The 22,851-nt window shown below is 31.7% G+C and overlaps 2 protein-coding genes across 4 annotated transcripts; one reads left to right on the forward strand and one right to left on the reverse strand.

The window, feature by feature from the left end:
• The first annotated feature begins 2,506 nt into the window (after positions 1–2,506).
• LOC110605326 (probable ADP-ribosylation factor GTPase-activating protein AGD8) lies at positions 2,507–9,791 on the forward strand. Of its 2 annotated transcripts, XM_021743819.2 has the most exons (7): positions 2,507–2,749; positions 2,856–2,974; positions 5,859–6,291; positions 6,932–7,192; positions 8,510–8,635; positions 9,129–9,227; positions 9,406–9,791. In XM_021743819.2, exons 1-7 carry the CDS (start codon positions 2,681–2,683, stop codon positions 9,511–9,513), a joined length of 1,215 nt encoding a protein of 404 aa, XP_021599511.1. In that variant the 5' UTR covers positions 2,507–2,680; the 3' UTR covers positions 9,514–9,791. The 2 variants fall into 2 exon arrangements, with proteins under 2 accessions (XP_021599511.1, XP_021599512.1); XM_021743820.2 differs by lacking the exon at positions 8,510–8,635.
• A 3,331-nt stretch (positions 9,792–13,122) lies between these two features.
• On the reverse strand, positions 13,123–19,074 carry LOC110604479 (ubiquitin carboxyl-terminal hydrolase 20). Of its 2 annotated transcripts, none has more exons than XM_021742654.2 (8): positions 17,840–19,074; positions 17,579–17,699; positions 17,376–17,486; positions 17,014–17,183; positions 16,538–16,885; positions 16,164–16,286; positions 13,648–14,260; positions 13,123–13,560 (listed from the first exon to the last, which is right to left on the reverse strand). In XM_021742654.2, exons 1-8 carry the CDS (start codon positions 18,566–18,568, stop codon positions 13,298–13,300), a joined length of 2,478 nt encoding a protein of 825 aa, XP_021598346.1. In that variant the 5' UTR covers positions 18,569–19,074; the 3' UTR covers positions 13,123–13,297. The 2 variants fall into 2 exon arrangements, with proteins under 2 accessions (XP_021598346.1, XP_021598347.1); XM_021742655.2 differs by having other exon boundaries at positions 13,123–13,557; positions 17,840–19,070.
• Between the last annotated feature and the right edge of the window lie 3,777 nt (positions 19,075–22,851).

Genomic DNA, 22,851 nt, shown 5'->3' on the forward strand with positions numbered 1-22,851 from the left:
TGCCACATAACCCTGTCTTATGGTGATAGTGTATGACTTATTTTGGGCAATTATTATATTATATTACTGAGATATAAAATTGAATCACGGAAGTAAACCAAATACTCCAAAGTGAAAAATCAATGAAAACACATGTTACTTTTTTATATACTTTTCTCTAAATATTTTTATAAAATTGAAAGATCAACTAATAAGTTTTTTCATATTATAAGAATTAAATAATAAAAACTTTAACAACTAAAACTAATACAATTAATTAATAGATTTTTTAAAATCTCAAAGAATATTTTAATATATTTTTCGAAATTAATGAATCAATTAATAAATTTTTTTATAATACATGGATTAAATAGTAAGTTTTTTTTTAAAATATAATAAAATAAAATATATTTTATAAATTAATTGAATGAATATATATTTTAAAAAATAAATTTGATGAATGAAAGTAAAATTTTTGAAATTATTAATAATATGATAAAAGTTGAAAAGAAAATTAAGGATCGATAAATTTTGTAATAAGAAATCAATATTTGTAGTTTTTAATTTTTAGTTTTTATTTAAAAATATCTTTTAAAAAGTAATAAAAATAAAAATACAATATTAACAACTGAATAAATTTTTTGTTTCTTTATCAAAAAAAAAAAAGAAAGATAAAAAATTACAATAAAAATGTACTGACATCCTTAAATTGTCTTGTCTCGTAATAATAATAATAATAGATAAATATTTTTAAATAAATTAAATTTAAACACAATCATTTCGAATTAAAATTTTAAAATATAAAATAAGCGAGTTAATTAATAAAAATAGAAATTTATTTATTATTATCTACTCGTATTTTTTTTTATCAAATTTAAATTTAAAAATATGCCTTACTGCATAAAATTATTTATATTTATATATCAACATAACAATTTGACCATATTGCAATGACAATAGTTATTTGTTCAATTTCCTCTTGAATATTAATTTGTTCTATTTTTCTGGTATCACCATGATAAAATGTCTAAATTAAAGTTTTAAGTTATAAAGCATATTATACTTATCTTCAGATTGGAATAATTATGACCTTAAACTTCGATTTCATTGACAATGTTAATCAAACAATGTTGTAATAGAATCTGAAATTTTTTGTGGTGCGATCATGGGATATCCCAAAATGTGTTAATCCACGGAGGTCCTACCCTCTTGAAAAGCTGTTGCAGGATGAGAAGATATGCAAAATTATTGTTCAACTAAAGTAGCATCCACTTATAATAATTTTAACTTTATTTATAGTCTGATTTTTTTATTTTTTATTATAAAATTTAATTTTTTAATTAATTATAATTATAACACTATCTCCTTTTATATTACAAATGAATTTTTTTTTTTAAATGAAAATGGGAAATTGAGAGAATAAAATCTGAGACCTCTCAAAATTTAGTCAAATGCACCTATCATCAAACTAAATCTACTACATCCGTGGGTGCATTACAAATAAAAGTATAAATATAATTTATTAAGAAGTTTTTTTTTTAATTTAATTTGAGATATTATTTGATGAACGCTGGATTTCACCATCAGTTACGAAGCCGGACTTATAACGACAGTCCTCATTTTAAAGTCTCTAAGTCTTCTTAATGGGCTGACCCAGTCCGTTCGGCCCTAAGATCAGACCTCCCCTGGACTTCAGTCTTAATCAGTCCGTTCGGCCCTAAGATCAGACTTTCCCTAAGCTTCAATCTTAATCTTATCTTCCAACTCAGTCCGGAAGACAAGAAGTAGCCAGTCCATCCGCCTAGTGGGTCCATCCGTGTGCGTGCCAGAAGAAAATTAAATGGTCGTTACGCATGGAGCAGATATCTGATATTCTCGTACGTCCGTATTCGTATGACAGAGACAGGTAGTCCAATAGCAGCGATGCCGTTACATGTCACTGACAGATAAAGAAAAAAAAAATATAAGGGGAAACATTCTCCTCTCAGATCAAGTTTACTCAACTTTTATAAAACTCTTTTTTTTTTTTGAAAATAACTTTTATAAAACTCTATTTTTCTGAATCTCATATTATCATTATTAAATGTATTTTCATTAAATTATTATTTATTATAATTTAGTTTAATTATATTATATTTCAATTAATCTCAAAATAATTTAATATATTTTAAAATATTTTATTTTAATATAATTATTTTTTTTAATATTGCATGCTTCCTAATCACTAATAAATTTTTCTTAATATACATCACAAAAAAAAAAAAACTTTTCTTAATAAATTTTGTTTTTGGTAAATTAGGATGGACGAAAAGTAATGTTTCCGTTCCTTTGGTTGAGCTTTAACGTCTCAGCACAGCACATTCGAAATTTCAAATTGACGGTGGTTAAGTCATAAGCAATTTAACGATGGTTCTAAAACGCCGACACCACCACCACCATCATGGAAAGCAACAAATCACCGAACGAATCACGAGGGCATTTTCGGAAATCGAATCCCAATTTTCCCTATTTAAAAATGTTAATTTGAAACTTCATTAAAAAAAATTCAAGCGCAAAACAAACTCCCGTTTCCTATTTCCCAATTCCTAATTGTACATTCTTTATCGCTCGGCGTCTCTCTGCGTTTTTTGCTTCCTGAGGAGGTGCTGGAACGAATCACCTCACCTCTTCGGAAACCTCACCGGGAAAAGATCCGTAATCAATGGCGTCTGAGAACTACTCCGACAAAAATGCTGTATTCAGAAAGCTCAAAGCGAAATCCGATAATAAGGTTTGTGCTTTTCGTTTTTTGTTTCTTTTTTTTCCCCTCTTTGTAGATCTAGTTCGGATCTGGATGTCCGTTTTTGGATCGTGAATTTGAATTTTGGGTTTTTTAGATGTGCTTCGATTGCAATGCCAAAAACCCGACATGGGCATCCGTGACGTATGGGATCTTCCTTTGCATCGACTGCTCCGCTGTTCATCGCAGCCTTGGAGTACACATCAGTTTTGTCCGGTATTCTATTTTTTTGTTATTTTTAATTAATTTTTTAAAATAATCGTTTGGTGTTTAGTTAGCTTATTTGAGTCTAGAGATGCTTAATCCACTGTTGTATGGACTGGTGTAGTTTGTTCAGTACGTCCCTTCTTGCAGAGTTCCAATTTTGCTCTGGTTCCTGATTCAAATGTGACTTAGTTATGCACAAAATTGGCTAAATATGTGCATGACCATAACTTGCATTAGATAATGAGGGATCGTAATTGCAGTTCATGGATTTGGAGGTTTGTAATTTATATTGATTTGTTGGCAACGGAGGTGTAATTTAGTGGTCACAGTCCCTGGCTAGTCTCCATTTCCAAAAATTATTTTATGAGGTAGTTGTCCTACTGAGTTTTTTGCTTCATGCCTCTGTTTTGGTGATACTATCTATGTCAATAAAATAAATATTGCATACAGTAAAGCTTATAAGGTGAAAATCCCAAATAGAAGTTGCCTTGCTCCCTCATTGTATAGATGGTGGCAAATGCTACATCTCGCAATACAATTTCATCAAATAAATAATTGAATCTACATCTTGCGATGAAATTTCATCAAATAAATAACATATGAAAGTAAAACCCAGACAATCAAACAAGATACAACTCAGAAATGTGAAGTTTTTAACAATCTCCCGAATCCCAATCAAACTAACTACCGGAAGAACCATGTTTGGCTGTGAAAGTCTATTTGAGGACTGAGGGGTGAGGGATGTGAACTGAAACATAGCCATGACCCTTTTCTTTTAGAGCTAGATCTGACATAGCCATAGGGAGGTTCAAATTGTTTGTTGGAATCTTTGATCATGGAAGAACACGAAGAAGAAGATCATCATGAGTGGAGTCTGTGATCTTGGGTTTGGGAGAAAGCAAAGTAGAGAAAGATGAAGAGGAAAGCTGGGACACGGGGAAGAAGATGGAATTTGGAAGGGAAGGGTCTTGTTAGGCCCGAGTGAGAGAGTGGGTTTTTTTTTGGGGGGGTGGATTGGGTGGGGGCAGCTGAAAGTACCAAGGCAGAGTAATGTTTCTTTAATGTTATATATATATATATATATATATATATATAGAGAGAGAGAGAGAGAGAGAGTCTGGTTTCAAACAATGAAGATCACTTACTTGATGATGGTGAGAATCACTGTTAGTTTTTCTACTAGTGGCTTAAAGTGTAGAATTTGGTGGTTACTACCATATAATTGCTCCTTTTCGTCATTTTCTTTTTTGTCTTTGCCAGCCTCATGCATGCCACATGGTTTTTCAAACTATATGTGCTTCAGAGTTGCTTGTGTCAAGTTGGGTCCATTTATATGTACTTGGAGTCCAGCCTAATCCAACCAAGGGTTATGGGCTTCTCAGAACATTCAAGTTCAGCATGTAACATTTGTGATATTATTAAGGGTCTGTTTAGCATTCATGTTGGAGTTCCTACTTGAGAAAATCTCCATCTTCAATATGTTGATTAGAATTTAGTGACCACTAAAATTGTTTTAAAGTTAATCTTAATATGATCTAGTATTAAAAGTTCCAAAACAGTTGCTTTAAATTACATTTTTTGTCTCCTGAAGTGGTGTTTCTGGAAACTTACGTTCAAACCAATTCTTAAAATTAAATGTTGAGATTATGTACATAGCTCCATTGGCTTGGTTGATAACTTGCCCCTTTACTATTATGGTAGGATTTAGTTATTATGGCATTTCTAGACCATTTTTATTTAAAAATCTGAGTGATATAAAAATAGAGATGTGGACATTTATATATGTGACTGCTCAATTAAAATGGACTAGACTGCTTTTGAAGTGAGAAGACCTGGTTGTTCAATAAAAGTTATAAGAAAAACAAAGGTAAAAAAAATACTTTGATAAATGGCATAATGATCTACTTCTCTGATGAATATAAAATATGTATATATTATATATTGCATCCGTGGGTCCGTCTTTATATATATGTTTGATTGGGGTTCTACATTCTCAAAGCATTGATTCCCACTCCTCTTTATTTGTGCATCTGGCTACATTATATATACATTCAAGTCCACTGTATTTTCCATTTCCTTATTTATTGGTTTGTAATCATTTGGCTAGGATCAATACAGGATGGATGAAATGGGATGAGTGTGAGAGGTGTGGTATACAACCATTCATAGTGTTCATGGTTCCTTTACACTCATAGTGTCTAGTGATTAATTGTCAAGCGTCTTCCATGGACATTGAATCATTTTTTCATTTCAAGCCTTTTTTGCTATATTATGCTGATGCTATGGGCATCTATTTTTGGTTTTCCATCATTTTATTGAGCCTCCTTTTTTAGGATAGCAGCTGTAATATTATCTTCAGAAAAAAAATGTGGGGAGATTATTATGAATCAGAAAGCCACACCTTAGGCGAATGCATGTTATCTTATAAATTGGATACTGAAACAGTGAACCAGATGTTGTAGCATTACATTGAGGGTAAGTACTGGTGGGATGTGCCATTTCAATAGAATACAATGTTGGTTCAAGTGTGGCTGAGAGCTTGGAAAGGGAAAGGTGGTTAGGCTTTATTATAGAAGAGATTTTCTACCTTTTTACTATTTTTGGACGGTTTGAGGGAAAGTAAAGGAGGCCTTTTTGAGGTGTAGGAAAGGTCTTTCTCTTGCTTATGGATGTTTTTAGTACTCCAGACTTTGTTATAGTGGATAGTTCTTCTGAATGTTTTTTATATTGTAGGCTTTTGTAGAGTCATATTTATGAATATAATCTCCTTATCCCAGTTGAAATTGCTCTGTGCTCTATATTAGTTTTTTATTAACTCGTCAGAAAAAAAAGGAGAGAGAGAGTAGAGGATAGCTTTTGTGATGAGAAAAACTTATTTATTTTATTCATATAGGTCTACTAATTTAGATTCATGGAGTCCCGAGCAATTGAGAATTATGAGCTTTGGGGGAAACAACCGTGCACAGGCTTTCTTCAAGCAACATGGATGGAATGACGGGGGGAAAATTGAGGCAAAGTATACATCTAGAGCTGCTGAATTGTATAGGCAAATACTTTCAAAAGAAGTTGCCAAAAGTATGGCAGAAGATGCAGGCTTGCCATCGTCACCTGTAGCTTCTCATTCAGCCCAGGTGTCCAATGGACTTCCTGATGTCAAGGTCGATGAAACTCCTAAAGAAAGTTCATTAGGAAGGCAAGAAACACCTGATGTTTCTCATTCCCTGAGAACTTCCCATCCAGTTATTACCAGTTCAGTAAAGAAGCCTCTTGGTGCGAAGAAAACTGGGAAGACTGGGGGACTTGGTGCTAGGAAGCTTACTACAAAGGTAAGATTTTCACATGCATTTATGAATTAGAAGGGTTAAAAGTTTATCTCAATGTAGTTTCATAATAATTTGTACTGATAAGAAACTGTAATAGCTGAAATCAAATGAAATAGGATTAGATTGAAAACAGCCTAATCAAAATTATCTATTGAGTTATATCATTTGGTTCTGCACCTCAGAATTGGGCTTTTAGATTTGGCCAATAATATATGGGTCTTTTTGGAGCTCTAAAATATAAAAACACAAAAAAGAGAGAAAGCAAGAAGGTGCAAGCTTTAGATACTGGTCTTTTGTTTGGTAGTTAATTGCAACAAGTTCATTTTTCACCCTGTTTAGAATAAATTATGTGATAGATATTCAATTTTTTTTTTATTAAAAGAATTAGTCAATTGATTTTGCTATGAATCCATATGTTTTGGATGAACTGTTAACATGAAATTTTGGTATATAACAAAGGCAATTATTGAAAGACAATTCCCCCACTACCCACCCCCCAACTGCAACCAAAAAAAAGATATATTTATATTCCTTCAATGTGCAAGTTCAGTTTAATATTTTGGTGTCAGCTAATTAATGTGTATTCAGAGTTACTTGTGAGGATCATCGTGTGCCTTCTCAATAGCTATCTTATTGATTGCAGTCTAGTGAAAATCTATATGATCAAAAACCTGAAGAACCAGTTCTTCCAGTTTCTTCTCCTACTAACAACGCTCCAAAAGCTGGTGCATCTTTTGCATCTCGCTTTGAATATGTGGATCATGTCCAATCTACTGAGCTAACTACTGGAGGTCCACAAGTGATTAACCATGTATCTCCACCAAAATCATCAAGCTTCTTTGCAGAATTTGGAATGGATGGTGGATTTCAGAGGAAATCAAGCTCAAACTCCTCAAAAGTGCAGGTAAATTAATTATTTTTATGCTGTGATGCCAATTGCTCACCAGTTAATAGAGTCATTAACTTACTAAATGCTAAAAATTTCTCATATTAAAACTGATATATGTGATGCCTTGTTTGGAATTGTGCATATAGATTTCAGCATACTGCAGGGTGATTGCTTGCCAAAATGCAGGGTAGGGTCAACATTGATTTACTGCTGAGCCTTTTTCTGCAGTAACAATGGGCTTTAGGGCTCAATTTTTCCTCTAGAAAGAAAGTATAGGAGAACATATTGTATAAATAGGGTGCCGGTGCCATTGTAACAGTGAGGAGGCAAGAATCCAATGACAGAAGTTCTCTTGCTAGTTTTCTCTATCTTTCTCCTTTCCTCTCTCTCTTCTCTCTCTTCCCCCTTATTCTCTCCTTTCTCAACCTTCTACTGTTTCCCCTTCCTTCTTCTGTTCCTTCTGTCCCTTTTCCTTTAAAAATATCAAAATAATACCATATATGAAGTAACATTAAAATATGTACCTATATGTAATTAGAAAACAAAGTTAAACCTCATTCATGGATGTCAAATGATGCTACTATATGTAAATATAAAAGCACATTATCTAATTTAGCCAAAGCAAAAGCATTCCCGCGTGTGCAGAATGCACATGGTGCAGGTGACTCCCCCAAAGTAAATCATGTTTTGTTCAACTCGATTATCAAGATGAATTTTGTCAATTTTCAAGATATTTAGGTCCAGATTTAAATAAATCACATGAAATATGTTTATTTGGTTTAGGTGAGAGTGGAGGTCGAAGTTGTCAGGGCTTGTCTGAGAAGAATAGGATTAAGAAAATTAAGGCAACTGTTTATCAAGTTTCTTATTCAAAATTTGAACTGCATCGTCGAGTTTTATTCAACTAGTAACTGTTGAATGTCAAGTTCTATGCAAACAAAAACTCCTCATACCAGCCTTCATGTTTGGCGGCATTTCTCTTTGTAACCAAAAATTTATGGACTGCACATCTTTCTCTATTGAATAGTTACTTGCACAACGTTTATTCCTAGATCCTGCTAGGACTCATGGGAATATAGTACTTGTACAGAAAAATCCTCAGCTTTGGTAGTCTTAATTTATCTTGCTCTACTGCCTGCTTAATCTTATGATTTGGCAACTGTAATCTGATATTCAGTTGTTACTTAATTTGCGTTTATTTCAAGGTAACATGAAATTTGGAAGATAATTTTGCCTGTTAGTATTGGAGATTGTCAGTGATTACATGATAGTTAGCCATGGTGCCATGTCTTTTTCCTAGACTTTCTTGTTCTTGAATCCTAGAATTATCAGATTCAGGAAACAGATGAAGCAAGGAAGAAGTTCTCAAATGCGAAATCAATCTCATCAGCCCAGTACTTTGGCGATCAGGGGAAAGCCACTGATCTTGACACTCAAGTTTCTTTGCAGAGATATTCAGTACGTTCCATGCTATGGACTGTAACTTGTTCTTATTGACAGCTTTTAACATTTCTTTTTTTTTTTTGTTAATTAATTTTGACCATCTTTGCAAAAAGTTGTAGATTCCTAAATATTTCCTCTCTTTATTCATTTGGATAATATAAGAAGACAGAAGAAAGTTAAGCTTCTGTTTAGGTTGGGACCATCTAAGAAAATGGAAGTAAAATCACCAATAGTGCTGGTGTGGGGGGATCTCTTTCCTGCATGTGTGGGTTCATATCCCTCGTCGTATTATTCCACTAAATTTCAGATCCAAATTGAGTCTCGCGAAAATCTCATTGATCCAGCAGCTTTAGTTGTAGTCATCAAACATTTCATTCCTAATAGAGATTTTAACCACACAAAGAAACTTGTATTTTGATATGTGTGCATGATCACAAAGCTTTTTGCGTATTCTCTGGAATTTTTGTTTTCATGGACAAAAGGTCAGTGATCTTTATGTTCTTTACAGAGTTCCTCGGCAATCTCCAGTGCTGATCTTTTTGGTAACGGCAATGATAACTCCATTGATCTTGCTGCGAGTGACCTGATTAACCGGTTATCTTTTCAGGTATGCTTAAAATGTTACGGTGCTTAAGAATGCCCGTGTTTTATTTATTTTAAATTGGGAAATACTTTCCTCCTTACGTTTATCCCTCTTGAACACCTCACCATGTAAAAAAACGCAAAATAAAAAAAGATTTATACTATTGATAAATCTCTTTCTCGCTTTCCTCTATCCTCTTCAGGCACAACAGGATATTTCTTCCCTGAAGAATATTGCAGGGGAGACTGGGAAAAAACTCAGCTCATTGGCATCCTCCTTAATGACAGATCTTCAAGATCGCATCCTCTGATATGGGTGTTTTTGTATGTTAAGAAAAAAAATTATATATATCCAAAAAGTTTGTCACATTACCAGTCAATATTTGTGTAGTGAAAATGTAAATTCTTTCAGAAGACAGAATAAAAAAATATTATGTGTTTAGTATATTTCACCTGGTAACTCTCTCTTGTCAGTTTGTAAACGAGAGAAGGTTTCTTGCAGTGTATTCAAAAGAGGTGTAGAAACTGAAATTATGAACAATTTTTTTATGCTTTTATGAGAATACTACATAAACTTGTTTGTGTTGCATTTTATATTTAATATTGCTTGTTAATTCCAGCCCTATTGGCTTCTTTTGGTTTCTCATGTTTGAATTAAGAATTTAATTCAATTGATTTTTTATTTATTAATTTTTTTTTCATTTGAACGAGAGATTCTTTTTTATTTAAAAATTTTATTTTAAAAGAATTCTTTTGATTATTTTTTTAAATAATAGTTTTAAACGAAGTAAATCCTCATTTAAGAAAGATTTTTAACTTTTTCAAACAGTAAGTCTTGATAATCATATCATTGAATCGGATGGTCAGATTAGTTTAATTCGACCCTGATCCGGTTCAATTTAACCAATAAATCCTAAGCTAATCCATACAAATTATTATCTATCAGTTGAAGTGAAATAATCATTAAACCTTACTAATTTTGAACGAATTTAAAATAATTATTTTTTTAAAAAAATTTTATGTTTAGTAAAATTGATAACGTAAAAATTTAATTTTTTGAGAAATTATTTTAAATTAAAATTATATTTTATCAAAATTATTAAAATGTTACAAAAAATATTTAACTCAAAACAATATATACTAAAATTAGTTAATTAATCTTTATGAACTCTTTTTTTTTCTTTTATTTTTGTTTTTTAATTTTAAATTTATTTCTTATTTTTTAATTAATAATTGTTGTTTATAAAAAATTATTTTAACTTAATATTATTTAATATATTTATAATTAATATTAAAAATTTTATTATATTATTTTTATTAATTTAAAAAAATAATTTTTTTATTTTTAATGATGTTATTTTAATATTTTAAATGTTATAAATGATTTTTTAATAAATGTGATAAAAAATTTTATTATTTATAAGAATGAATATTTATGTTTAGTTTAAAAATAATAAGGATGATAAATAAAATAAATTAATTTATTTAATATAAAAAGAATTTAATTGATTTACATTACAGATTTCAAATAAATAATTTTTTTATAAATAAAAATAAATTGAATTTATTAATAGAATTCAATTTTTTTAAAAAAGAAACAGATAACAATGGCGAAATGAAACCAGATTACGGTAATTCTTTCATTAATATGTGACTATTACGTATATCATAATTTAGAACATTAAAATAACTAGCTTTTATTTTATTCACATTAAAAAATAAAATGGCCTTTATTTCTTTTAAAAAATATTAATTTTGTTTGTGATAATGAAAAGAAAATTACAAATTTTACATTTAATAATTTTATTATACTTAAAAAAAAATGTAGATAGAGTATCCTAATTACAAAAATCGATACAATTTATCTTATCGTTTTACTTTAATTTTTGGCTAATCAAAATTTGAATTAAATAGAATTGAATATACACACAAACACACTCAAAACAAATCTTATAAATTATATAATACATATATAGGGAATGGCAATATTTGTAATTTATTGCATAAACTACACTGAGCTGTTTATATTTATTAAAATTAACTAAGTTTTTAAATTTAAATTACTCGATTTAAAATATTTTTTATTTTTTAATAATATAAAAATAACATACCGTTGAGATCATAACACTTATACATAAAACACAGAAGAATCTCTCATACCTTTAGTCTAATTGAACAGTGGAGGGTCCGACTTATAAATTAGAAGATAAATACCACTAATGCCTGGAATCAACAAGCACACCTAACCTGGCTAATAACCGTAATAAGCAAACTAACATTTTCAAAGTTTGAACTCAACAAATCGCCCTCTTCAAAGTATGTAGTGTTTCGAACCAAATGGCTCAATATTTATTAACTGACTGTCTACTATTAATAAGCCGTATGATATATCTAACACGACATGTTATCATTCAATATGATAGATCGTCAGCTAAAACATACCAATCCGATTAAAATATAAATACTCCTGAACCAACCATCTTAAAAGACAGATTCTTAATTTTACTGATTAACTAAACACAGATTCTTCTATAAATCTCAACATTCTCGAACCACAACGCAGCTCTATTAACTCTCAACCATCCAATTAGAGTTATTAATTTTCTTGTAAATCAAACTCCGATCTACAAATCTACAACCCTTATCTCACTGGATCTTATATTATCATTTTTAAATCAAATTATTTAATTATTTTATTAAATAAAATTTCAATAAATTTATTTTAGTTTAGACTAAACAATACAAATATTCAAAATATTAAGAAATAAATAATATTTACAGTTTGAAATTACAGAACTTAACAATATAAACATTCAAAGGCTAAAATGAGTAGACATCATATTCTTTAACTGAAGTACTAACCAATTTGATTTATAAAATATATAAATGCTTTGATTAAGTAATTTAAAAACTAGAAACTAAATAGTTAATTTTAATATAATATATGGATTTGGTGATAATTGACATAAATTTTTAATATCTAATTTACATTAAAATAAAGAGAAAATGACAAAATTTAACATCAATTTTTAATATCACCTAAATTCATTTATATATTTTTTTTCTTAATAAACATGCTTAATTGTAGCTATAGTTATTGACCATCATTAAATTTTATTATGCCATTAATAGTCATGATGTGATATTGTTTGAATATCTTGACACCTACTAACTTATTCATTACAAAATAAACCTGAATAGAAGGGATTGTAGATGGGAGCTTAGTTTGCTCAAGGAGATTTTAATATGGTAATGAATAATATACTGCCAAATTATTGAGGGGAGGCATGGTAGGTTGAAACTGATTATACTGTCATGTAATAAACGGTGGTTTAAACAGAACAACCTTAAGAAAGAACTGAGGAAACTTAATCTTAGAGAGGTTTATCAATTATAGGCAAGTGTTGGACGACCTGCAGAGGTGAGGATTTAATCTCAGAATCATAACTTACTGGATGAAGAAATGGTTATGATTGTTCATGTGAGAAGATTGCTTAGATGGGAAGAGGACTTTTATAAGCACAAGTCCATCATGCAATGTCTCCAGCTTGGTGATTCTAACACTAGCCATAACTAACCTAACGGAACCAAACCATACAATAAATTCAATTCAATAAGATTGTTTAATTCAGTTTGAAACCCCCAACTACCATGCATGCCCCTGATTGTTTAATTCAGTTTGAAACCCCCAACTACCATGCATGCCCCTAACATTTATGTTTGATCTCCAAATCCCAAATTCTTTGTAATGATTAGCAACGCCCTATAAAGCTTTTTCACACATTTCCTCGATGAAATTATCCCTGCTTTTTCAAATTGTATAAAATTTAACATAAAATATTAGAGACTGAGACTACGTTGTTCAAGCTGCATATACCTAGTGGAATTCACGTGCAGGGGTGTATTGAAAGTTGATGTGCTAATGGAAAGACAATCTCTCCTTATTCAATTTTCCAAAGACAATTAGTCAAATGATCTAAATGAACACTCAAAATTAACTTTACATATTCCAAAGTTACAGCCAAAAAACTTTGCATTCAACTGTTCATTCTGTGCTGACCAATAACTGCTTAAGTTAATCTTAACTATACCTCTTCAACGCAAAGCTGCTAAACGATGATTGAGCTTACAGTGAGAAACTGAAGGACTGGCCTGTTTACATGGAGAAGATGATAATCTTCTTTTCTTGTGAATTTGAGGATTCATTGCAGCCAAAAGTTTGATTTTCCTTGCGCTTGGCATACTCCTAGTTAATCTCACAGCTTCCATTCTCTGATCATTAGCGGCCCTTGTTGATCTTTTACTGTTCACTGAATTCTCCCCTTTCAGATGATCTCGCCGGATATGATGTGTTGCTGCTGAAAAGGATATATCCACCTTAGTTCACTTGTAATTAACAACTAAAGAAAGAATATATAAAGAATTTGACACAATAAATTCCTTACCTGGACTTTTTGATCTGGGCGGTGTCAGAGGATGAAGACCATTTCTTTCATTTCTGTTAGCAGCCTGGGCACAGTTATTTCCATCAATACAAGCCAAAGCACCCATTTCGTCATGAAGCAAAGTTCCATCTGGACAACCCATAGCCCCAAGTGAAACAGAAACATCATCGACTGGGATACCAACCCTAGACTTATTATCACAGCATGATTTCAGTCCCCTCTGTGTAGGTCCACAAGAAATATGAGCAGAAATTGCCCCAGTACCATTCCCTGCTTCATTAATGTGAGGAGAAAGTCCTTTAGCAGCATTCCCTTTATCATTAACCTGATCTGCTTCAAGAACTGTTACACAAGGAAAGTGGGTTGAAGCCTCCTCAACATCACCTACAGTGGCACTGGCTTTGCAGTGATCAATATTTGCCAAATTAGTATATGCAGTACATTCAGTATCCATGCTATCCAGAACTGATTTAGGCGATGTATTTGAAATGCTATGGTCCAAGCAATTCTTTTGTGATTCTATCAAACTGGAAAACCAGGCAGTACCCTCTCTGGCATAAAGCAAAATGTAGGCAGCTTCAGATAGCACCACCTCTTCACCAACCTTAATTACCTGAAAACCATGACATGCTTCAGATATCTACGCGTGTGCAAGACAGAGAGAGAGAGAGCAAGTGAAAAATTGAAAAATCACAATTCTCAATATTATGTTTGGACTCTTAGATTTGAAATTGAAGTTTTGAATTTAGTCTTAACATATATTCTTAATAAATCATGAATTTCAAACTATACCATCTTACTTATTAAGAGCTTTCTGGAGTGGATTTGAAATAACACTATTTTATGAATCATTCCAAATCCACGTTTAAATATAATGTTTTCCATGTTTATAAAGTCTAATATATTTATCACTCCAATTAATAGAACAAAATATGCATTTTATCCAAACACAATAAAATAATGCTCTCATCAAGATAAGCAGTTGAATTGAAAAAAAAAATGCAAAATTAAATACTATGCGATTTTATGCTGAAAGATTAGGATCTTTGGTTAAACTGTCAAAATGAGACAATAAAATTTACTCCATTACACTCAAGTGCATGTCATTACCATGCTGACAATTAATTTCTCAATTCAACTTCATTCAATAAGCTAAGGCTAGGATATACACAATAGGTGGAAGATCAAAGAACCATTAAAAATCTGAATCAAAACCGAAAAAGAATTGTTACCATAGGAGCTGAACAAAACTTATTTTACAATTTCAGTTCAGGTTCTTTAATTATAATAGATTATATATATATATATCTTTTATGACCTTTTAAGGACATGATTTTAACAAAATTATAAATTTATGTGCAATTAAAATTGTAGTTTTGTACATATGTTTATTCCTCTAGCTTTCTTAACAATTATAATTATAAATGCACTAAATCAACTTATAGCCACTAATTATATGACTAAATCATCTTTTCATCATTTATAATACACTATAACCCTTAGTTATATATATATATCTCCTAGTTAAATACTATATATCTGTTCATTACATTAATAATATCACAGATATTAATATTATTACTTATATTGGTAAATTGGTATTAATATTCAATTACTTTTCTAAAGGATCACAAAAATACTTTACTTGTAACTAAGACCAAAACCAAAACCATATTTACTTAGAGCCAAACCAAGCTTCAATTTTGATCCACTTTTGAAAAACAAAAACAGAGAACTAAAAAATCCAATCCCAATTTAGATTTCAATTCTTAGGAAGAACTGAACCAAAAATGACTCGCTCCCAAGGCTTTTGCTTCCTAAATTGTCTAGGTGCTCATGGAATCTTTAAGGTTGGTTAGCATCTAGATTGAAATTGCTAGGATTGTTTCTTATTAATTGCTGGAGATTAAAAAAAAATTATCTAGTTTTAGAATCCACTATATTTAATATATTATTTTGTTACTGTCATAGCAGCAAAATAACAATATCAAAGAAATAGATCCTCAACTGCTAATTGTGTTATCTACAAAATACAATTCTAATATAAAATTTGAACCACAGACCTAAATTTCAAAAACATGAAACATAATATTAGCCAATATTAGCATGATGTCATCAGTGTAACGTCATGAATTAGGCAAATAAATGCTAACAGCGCAAACCGCAGGATATTATTTTAACATGATTTGAACTACAAAATCTGAAATGTGAAAACGTGAAATCAAAAAGTAGTGTTTTTACTTTCCATTTTAAAAACATAAACTTTATTGATTTGGAACCTACCCAAATCTTAAAATTTCTCAAGTGCAAAAGAGGAAGGGCTGGAATATCAAAGTATAGGGCAATATGGTTTCAAAATCCAGAAACATGAATCCTTGTGCATGTGTTTTGAGTAAATGTCAGAAAAAAGCTCAATTCCTGAACAGTACATAGCATAAGAACCTTGCAATTGTGCAATCCTAGAAGCAAATCAATTGCAATCAATATCTAATAGGATCAGATTTTGCAGTTATTACCAATGAGTCGTCTAGCTTATGCCAAGTGTCAGGAGAGGACCGTATGTAGCAAAAGTAATGACCAGAAGTGGGTAGAAATCCATTATGCACCACAACTGCATAAAGGTGATACTTCAAATTTGCCTACATTAACAAGAACAAAAGAGGGCTTTAGTAAATAATTGCAAAAGAAATTAATTTTAAAAAAAAGGAAGCATGAACATGCATTTCCACTATCAAGTTGTAAGGCAAGAAATTTTATCTGCAAACCATACTATTAGCCAAACCCACTCATAATCCACACTATTCACCTTGATTACCATTACCGCATATATTTGAAAACTCATAGCTTGCAAAATTAGCAGTGTACATGTTTACAGAGATGTGATAATAACCTGACTGTCATTACTTTCTTGACTGATGGTATTGTAGAGTTTCAAGTCCAAATCTAATGGAAACTCTACATGCTTGCCAATCTTCTCAATGGAGGACCCATCTGTCTTGAATCTCTTTAAATGCAAAGTAGCAACTGAAGGAGCTTGATCCACCATCAGTTGCTTCTCCATAGAAACTTCCTTCTTGCAGTTGTCACATCTAAACTTTGCATCAGAATCTTCAATTTTCTCCACCTTGGTGAAGGATTCTAGAGCATCTTGAAGAGTTTGAACATCCTCAATCTCCAAACTCAGGTCGAGAAAGGGTTCATATTTATCAGAAGAGTGGCCACAAGTGCAGCATAGAAGCTGACAATCAATAACAATATTAAAAGAAAACCAATCAGCAGAAGAAAAACATGTCTTAGGTTTTCAACATGGATAATATACAATGCTTTTGTATATGTTGCAATATAAGAAAAGAATTACAAACATACTTTGCTTACAAGACGACCCCCAAATACGTGCTTCACTATGTTATCATTTTCAAAAGATGAGGTCTCACTATTTAGGTCTGAAATCAGACAGCATTCAATTTTATCTAATAAGCATTGAAGGAATTCGTGAGCATCTTCCTGCTGGTACCTATAAAAACAAGATGAAATGTCTGATTGTTCATGGTCAAGAATCACATTTAGGTAGGAGCTTCTTCAAAAGTGTGCCATCTGCATTGCAACACACAAACACATAGACACACACATGGGCCAATAGAAAATATTGAATGTTTGCCTTTATGCTTTAGATTCAGCAGCCAAAGGTGGCAACTATTCCTAAAAAATGAAGAGATTGAAGAGGATACAGTTCAAATTATCAACAACTTCTGAAGGTGATATAATCTTTCCTGAAGAGGCTAAGGAAACTTCAATGTGATTACGAAGAGTACAAACAACACAGAATCCATCAATAGCACCTGCAAAATCCCAATTTGCAAACAGTAAATCCCTATTAAAAAAAACAAATATTGCAAAAAATAATTTAGATATCAATTGAAACAGGACATACGCTGGCAAGGCACTAAATGATTGCAAGAGTGAAGAGCCTTAACAAATGACACAGTATGTGTAAAGCATTGCAGGATTGCATTAATAAAGCATGTGTTCCCAAGATTAGAAAGCCCAGCACCCTGCACAACCAAAACTATATAAACTCAACCACCCAATATATAAACAAAGATACTTACAAGTAACAAACAACTAAAATAGCAGTGTATATAAACTGAATAAAAATTTTATTTAAAAGATAAACAAAGATCCTGAAACGTACCACCCCAGTAACTACAGTTTCCTTCATAGGAAGCGAGAAATCCAGAGGCATATCGTCTCTGTTTTCTCTGCGACACCACTGGCGGTCTCTTGAATGATGCCATGGACCATTCCACCGTGAACGAAACTGGAACCCGCGACTCTGACCACACACCCCATAACGATGTCCGTGAGATTCATTGGATGATTCATAACAGTTGCAAGAATCATCACGATTGCTACATGGGGGCTCAGAGAGTCCGTCTTTCTCAAAATTGACTTGATTATAATCATCTTCATTATGCTCATCATCAAGATGCCTTGAGCCTAATGAACTTGAAGGGCCTCCCGCGGACTCTATTTGCGTAGGTGACTTATGGTCATCATAATTGTCGTCGTCATGCGGGGTTACTCTTGGGCGTGGATCGACTGTTACTGGGACCAAACACTGGTCAACTTGAGATTCCTTTGGTGAAGGTAATAAGGATTCAATATGTGTAGAAACAAAAGGTTGGTCATGTAGCACATGACCATGTGATCCATCTGACATTGAAGGAACCAACAACTGGTTGCAAGGGGTAATTGAAATTACTGAAGACTTATTTGGATTTGATGACCGAGAAAAGTGAAACCGATCAGCTTGGACTTCACTATGTGCAGATTGTAAAGACCCCTCTAGGGTTTTGACAGAATCAGATATAATGGTTGAAATTAATGAAGACCCATTAGGATTTGATGTTGAACGGTCCATAGATTCAGTATCTACAGTCTCAAACGGTAGTGACGATGAAGACCCGAAAGGAATTGACGGCGAAACAACCAGAGGTTGACACTTTAGGGTTTCAGTATGCGAAGATAGCGGAGACCCACCAACATTTTAGCTTGAAATAGCCATTATGGAAGAAATTGAGGAACACCCCTATATATATTGCTGCTTAGAAGGGATTATCTAAGATGAAGGTAATGTGTCAGTATCCGTAAAGCATTCAACAATGAAAATGGTGGGTATGAGTATGATGAATTTGCGAAGAGGAAGAAGATTACGATAACTAAAGTGTGTGAATTGGTAAAGCTGACTTCTGATGGTTAGGCTCCAAAATAAGGCAGAATTTGATTTTTGAAAATTCGAAGAAAGAAATTTAGAAGATTTTAGGGCTCGGAAAAGAAGAGGGAAAACGAAAAAGGAGTTTGTTTATTGGAGGAATTTTGAAAAGGGAGGGAAACTGAACCGCCATTTGCTTTTTTGGCAGTTTCTGCTGCAGACCGACAGTTAGTTTCTACTACGTTTTTTGGTTTGCCCTAGTGTGTCGTAGGTAAAAATTTTTTTATATAAATTATTAGGAAAATACCCGTATTTGCACATAATTATGTAAAATTAGATAATTTTAATAGATAATTAAATAACAATAGATAATTTTAATAGATAATTAAATTTATAAAATTAATAGATAATTTTAATTAATAATTAGATTTTTAAAAAATAATAATTTTATTAAATATATAATTCAAAAATTTTCAAAAAATTCAAACTAATTTAATTTAAATCTTATTAATTAAATTAATCATATAGTTTACATAAATTTCAAAATCTTAATATTTTTCAGTTTAAATTCTTAAAATTATTTATTACAATTCAATTTTTTTCTAAAGAAAAAAGGTTTTAGCTGATTAAAATTATAATTTTTTTTTCCTTTTAATTAAGCGGAATTTATAAAATATATTGAAATATTTATAACAATACTAATAAAGGATAACATATTTTAATATACTAATAAAAAAATAAAATTTTATAATATATTAAATTTAGAAATAAGTAAAAATTATTTAATCAAATATTAATTTAATTAAATTATTATCTATAATAAAATCATATATTTTTTTAGTTTATATATAATTTATACTATACATAAAAATTAGAGAAATGATAATAAAATTATCTAAAATATTTATATTTATATTTATTATATATTACCTTTATTTTGATTGATTAAAAAGTAATAAATAAATTTATTATTATTTAAATTTTTTAATTTAAAATTAATTATAAAATACGATAAGATATTTATATCATTATCTTTATATAGATCAATTTTTATTTTTCTATCATTTTAAAATAAATTCTCCATAATAAACATATCATAACACTTTCAAAATAATTAATTTGTAAAACTATTTCTCATCATCGAAAATAGTTCAAGAAAAAAAAAAACAGCCGAATATTGCTATGAAAAATAAAGAAAAAATATTTAATTTTATATATATCTCATATATTAATTGTAATATTATATTTTTATTAGTTATTCTTTTTTAGAATTAGAGTAAAAAAATTATTATCTTTCTCTATTTTAATTTATATTTTTTAAAATTTTATTGTTATATATTAGTTTTTATATATATAAGTAATAAATCAAAGATTAATTGATTTAGTTATATTTTTAAATTTTTTATATATAATATTATAATATTATAAGTTTAATACTTACTATATAACTAAATTATAAAATATATATTATAATCTCTAAAATAAAACTATAAACATTAAAATATTTTTTATAATATAATTTTATATTATATTTAAAATATTTTTTGTTTTAATTTATATATATACAAATAATAAATTAAAAATTAATTGAGTTAATTTAATATTTAAAATTTTTATATGTAATATTATAATTTTATATTAAATTAAATTATAAGATATATACTATGATTTTTATAATAAAATATCTCATGTTCGGCGGCCGAACCTGGGTCCTTCCTCCTTGGCCTATCCTTTTCAAAACTCAATTCTTTTCCATTTAAAACCATAAAATCATGTGAAAATATTTTAGAAACACATTTTTACCCCCTAGAAGACTCTGACATCTTCAGAAATTCCAGATTCCAACGGAGATTCCTCCGGAAGGTAGGGATTCCGATGCCAGAATCTAGCCGAGTATTACACATCAAACTCTTTTCGACCGGATATATTCCTCCTTGAAGCATTGGAAAAAACAAATTTTTTATCCTGCGCCACAAAGTATCGAGGGGTTTTGGACAACTCCGAACGAATGAGAATCTATATGTGGAGCTTAATAAGAATGAGGTCCAGCCATGGCAGGACGAGGAAGAGGCTTTAGAATTCCTCCATAGGATGGTCTTGACCCAGAGGGTAGACATCAATGTGGCAGTGAGAAATGTTGTTTTGCCTTAGCAAAGTCATTTCCAAGCAAAATAGGCTCGACCGTCTCATCCGATTCACCTCCAAAACCCTTGGGAGAGCATTCCCTGCATTGTAGAGTAGGGTATTTTTCTTTCTAACTCCCATTATCTTTAAAACTGCCTTACTCACTTTTTGATATGTGCAGGTATGGCTAGAAAGAAGAACAAGTCACCAAAGTGGAACGTGCTACTCGCAAGAGTAAAGTGACCGCTGGAACATCCGGCCCTCCTCCAAAGTGAGCACGCTAAGAAGAGAAGATCTTCATGCTTCCTACTCCCCCTCCTCCACCTATGACCAAGGAACCAATTGCAACTTAATTCGAGTCTTCTTCAAGGGGCCCTTGTCCGAACTGAGCCATCACAAGAAGAGGCTGGAGCTGGAGCCACATGGCGTCGGGGCATCCAACATCTGGCATTGGCACTGATCCAAACAACTTCCTTTCTCGAGGAACCTCGGCTCTCAGTCCTCATAGCTAAGAATTCTCTAAGGCCTGGGATTCGTCATTGCCTGAACGAGATTGAGACAGATGATCTATACGACAATATCATGCACTCCACGATGGAAAATGCCTTGTACGCGTATATGGCCAAGGAGTGAAACAAGGCTCTGAGGGGAGATTTCGGGGGACGGGAGATAGATAAAAATCACCTACAAGAGAAGTTCTCTAGATTGAAGGCTCGGGTTATAGAGGTGGAGAATACGATAAAAAAGACTTTAGAGTCTGTCAATAAGCTCCAGGCGGGCCTTGATGAAGCCAACTCTTCAATGTCAAGTCCAGGAGTTGCAGTCTCAAGTTGAGGAGAACTGGGCCAACTTCGACAGAATTGCTGAGCTGGAGGCCGGACTTTAGGAGACAGTGGCCTAAGGAGGGGAGATGTTCATTGAAGGTCAGGGCTTTGTCAAAAAGGAGTTGGTTAAGTGCTTTCCTATTGAAGACTTCACTTGGATTGATGAAATCTTTCCTGAGGAGGAGGAGGATGATGAATGGGAGGGGGAGCAGCCTGAAGACAATCCCACCAACTAGGTCTCTGTTAAGAACTTAATAGATGTAGAGAATACTAATGTATTAAAGACTCAGAAGGAAGCCTGAGGGTGCCCTCCTTTGTAATTTTTCCTTTTATGAATGAAATACCTTGACTTTATTTTTGCCAATTATTTTAGGATCGATTCATAACATAACCAGAAATGCATTTAATTTTTCCACAAATCAATCGCCAAACTGAGGAACAAGTCATTAAATAACCTGGATAATTTAGTTAATGGTACTAATGCTCGATCAATAGTCTGGCGGTCACCCACCTCGTGACCTTGGCATGAAATGCTTTTTAGATAAAAAATCATTAATGAGTCTAACACCCGGTCAAGTGTCTGATGGTTACCCGTCTTATGACCTGGCATAAAATGCCTTGGAGATAAAAAAAATCATTAATGGGTCTAACATCCAGTCAAGTGACTAGCGGTTATCCGCCTTGTGGCCTTGGCATAAATTTACCTCCTACAAAAAGAGATGGCCTTATCTCCAATAGTCTCTGGGATGGCTTTTGCTTCCTCCCGCTTAGTAAAGTAGTCAATTACAATAATCACATTTTCTGGCTTTGATATTAGGCTTTCAGGAATGGGCTTAAGATGTTAATGTTGTGTCATGGACTCTTAATTGCAACTTGTATCTCTGTAGGAGCATGTGGAATGAAATCATACTTTTGATATTGCATACAAAGTTGGACCAATTTCTTTTTGCATCCTCAACTATAGTGGGCTAAAAGAAATGTTGTCGAATTGCCTTTTTTGAACTGTGGTTTTAGCATCCTTTTGACTGCCACATAGACCTTCAT

Source organism: Manihot esculenta, chromosome 17, assembly GCF_001659605.2.
Source record: "Manihot esculenta cultivar AM560-2 chromosome 17, M.esculenta_v8, whole genome shotgun sequence".
Taxonomy (NCBI): Eukaryota; Viridiplantae; Streptophyta; class Magnoliopsida; order Malpighiales; family Euphorbiaceae; genus Manihot; species Manihot esculenta.

What these genes read in the sequence shown, in the direction of transcription:
- LOC110605326 (XM_021743819.2), top strand. Translation starts at nt 2,681, where the DNA reads ATGGCGTCTGAGAACTACTCCGACAAAAATGCTGTATTCAGAAAGCTC. An exon ending in CTAGGAAGCTTACTACAAAG is followed by an intron (nt 6,292 to 6,931) that starts GTAAGATTTTCA and finishes TATTGATTGCAG; the next exon opens with TCTAGTGAAAATCTATATGA. An exon ending in TTTCTTTGCAGAGATATTCA is followed by an intron (nt 8,636 to 9,128) that starts GTACGTTCCATG and finishes TGTTCTTTACAG; the next exon opens with AGTTCCTCGGCAATCTCCAG.
- LOC110604479 (XM_021742654.2), bottom strand. Translation starts at nt 18,568, where the DNA reads ATGGACCGTTCAACATCAAATCCTAATGGGTCTTCATTAATTTCAACC. An exon ending in TCATTTAGTGCCTTGCCAGC is followed by an intron (nt 17,487 to 17,578) that starts GTATGTCCTGTT and finishes GGGATTTTGCAG; the next exon opens with GTGCTATTGATGGATTCTGT. An exon ending in AGTTGTTGATAATTTGAACT is followed by an intron (nt 17,184 to 17,375) that starts GTATCCTCTTCA and finishes ATGAACAATCAG; the next exon opens with ACATTTCATCTTGTTTTTAT.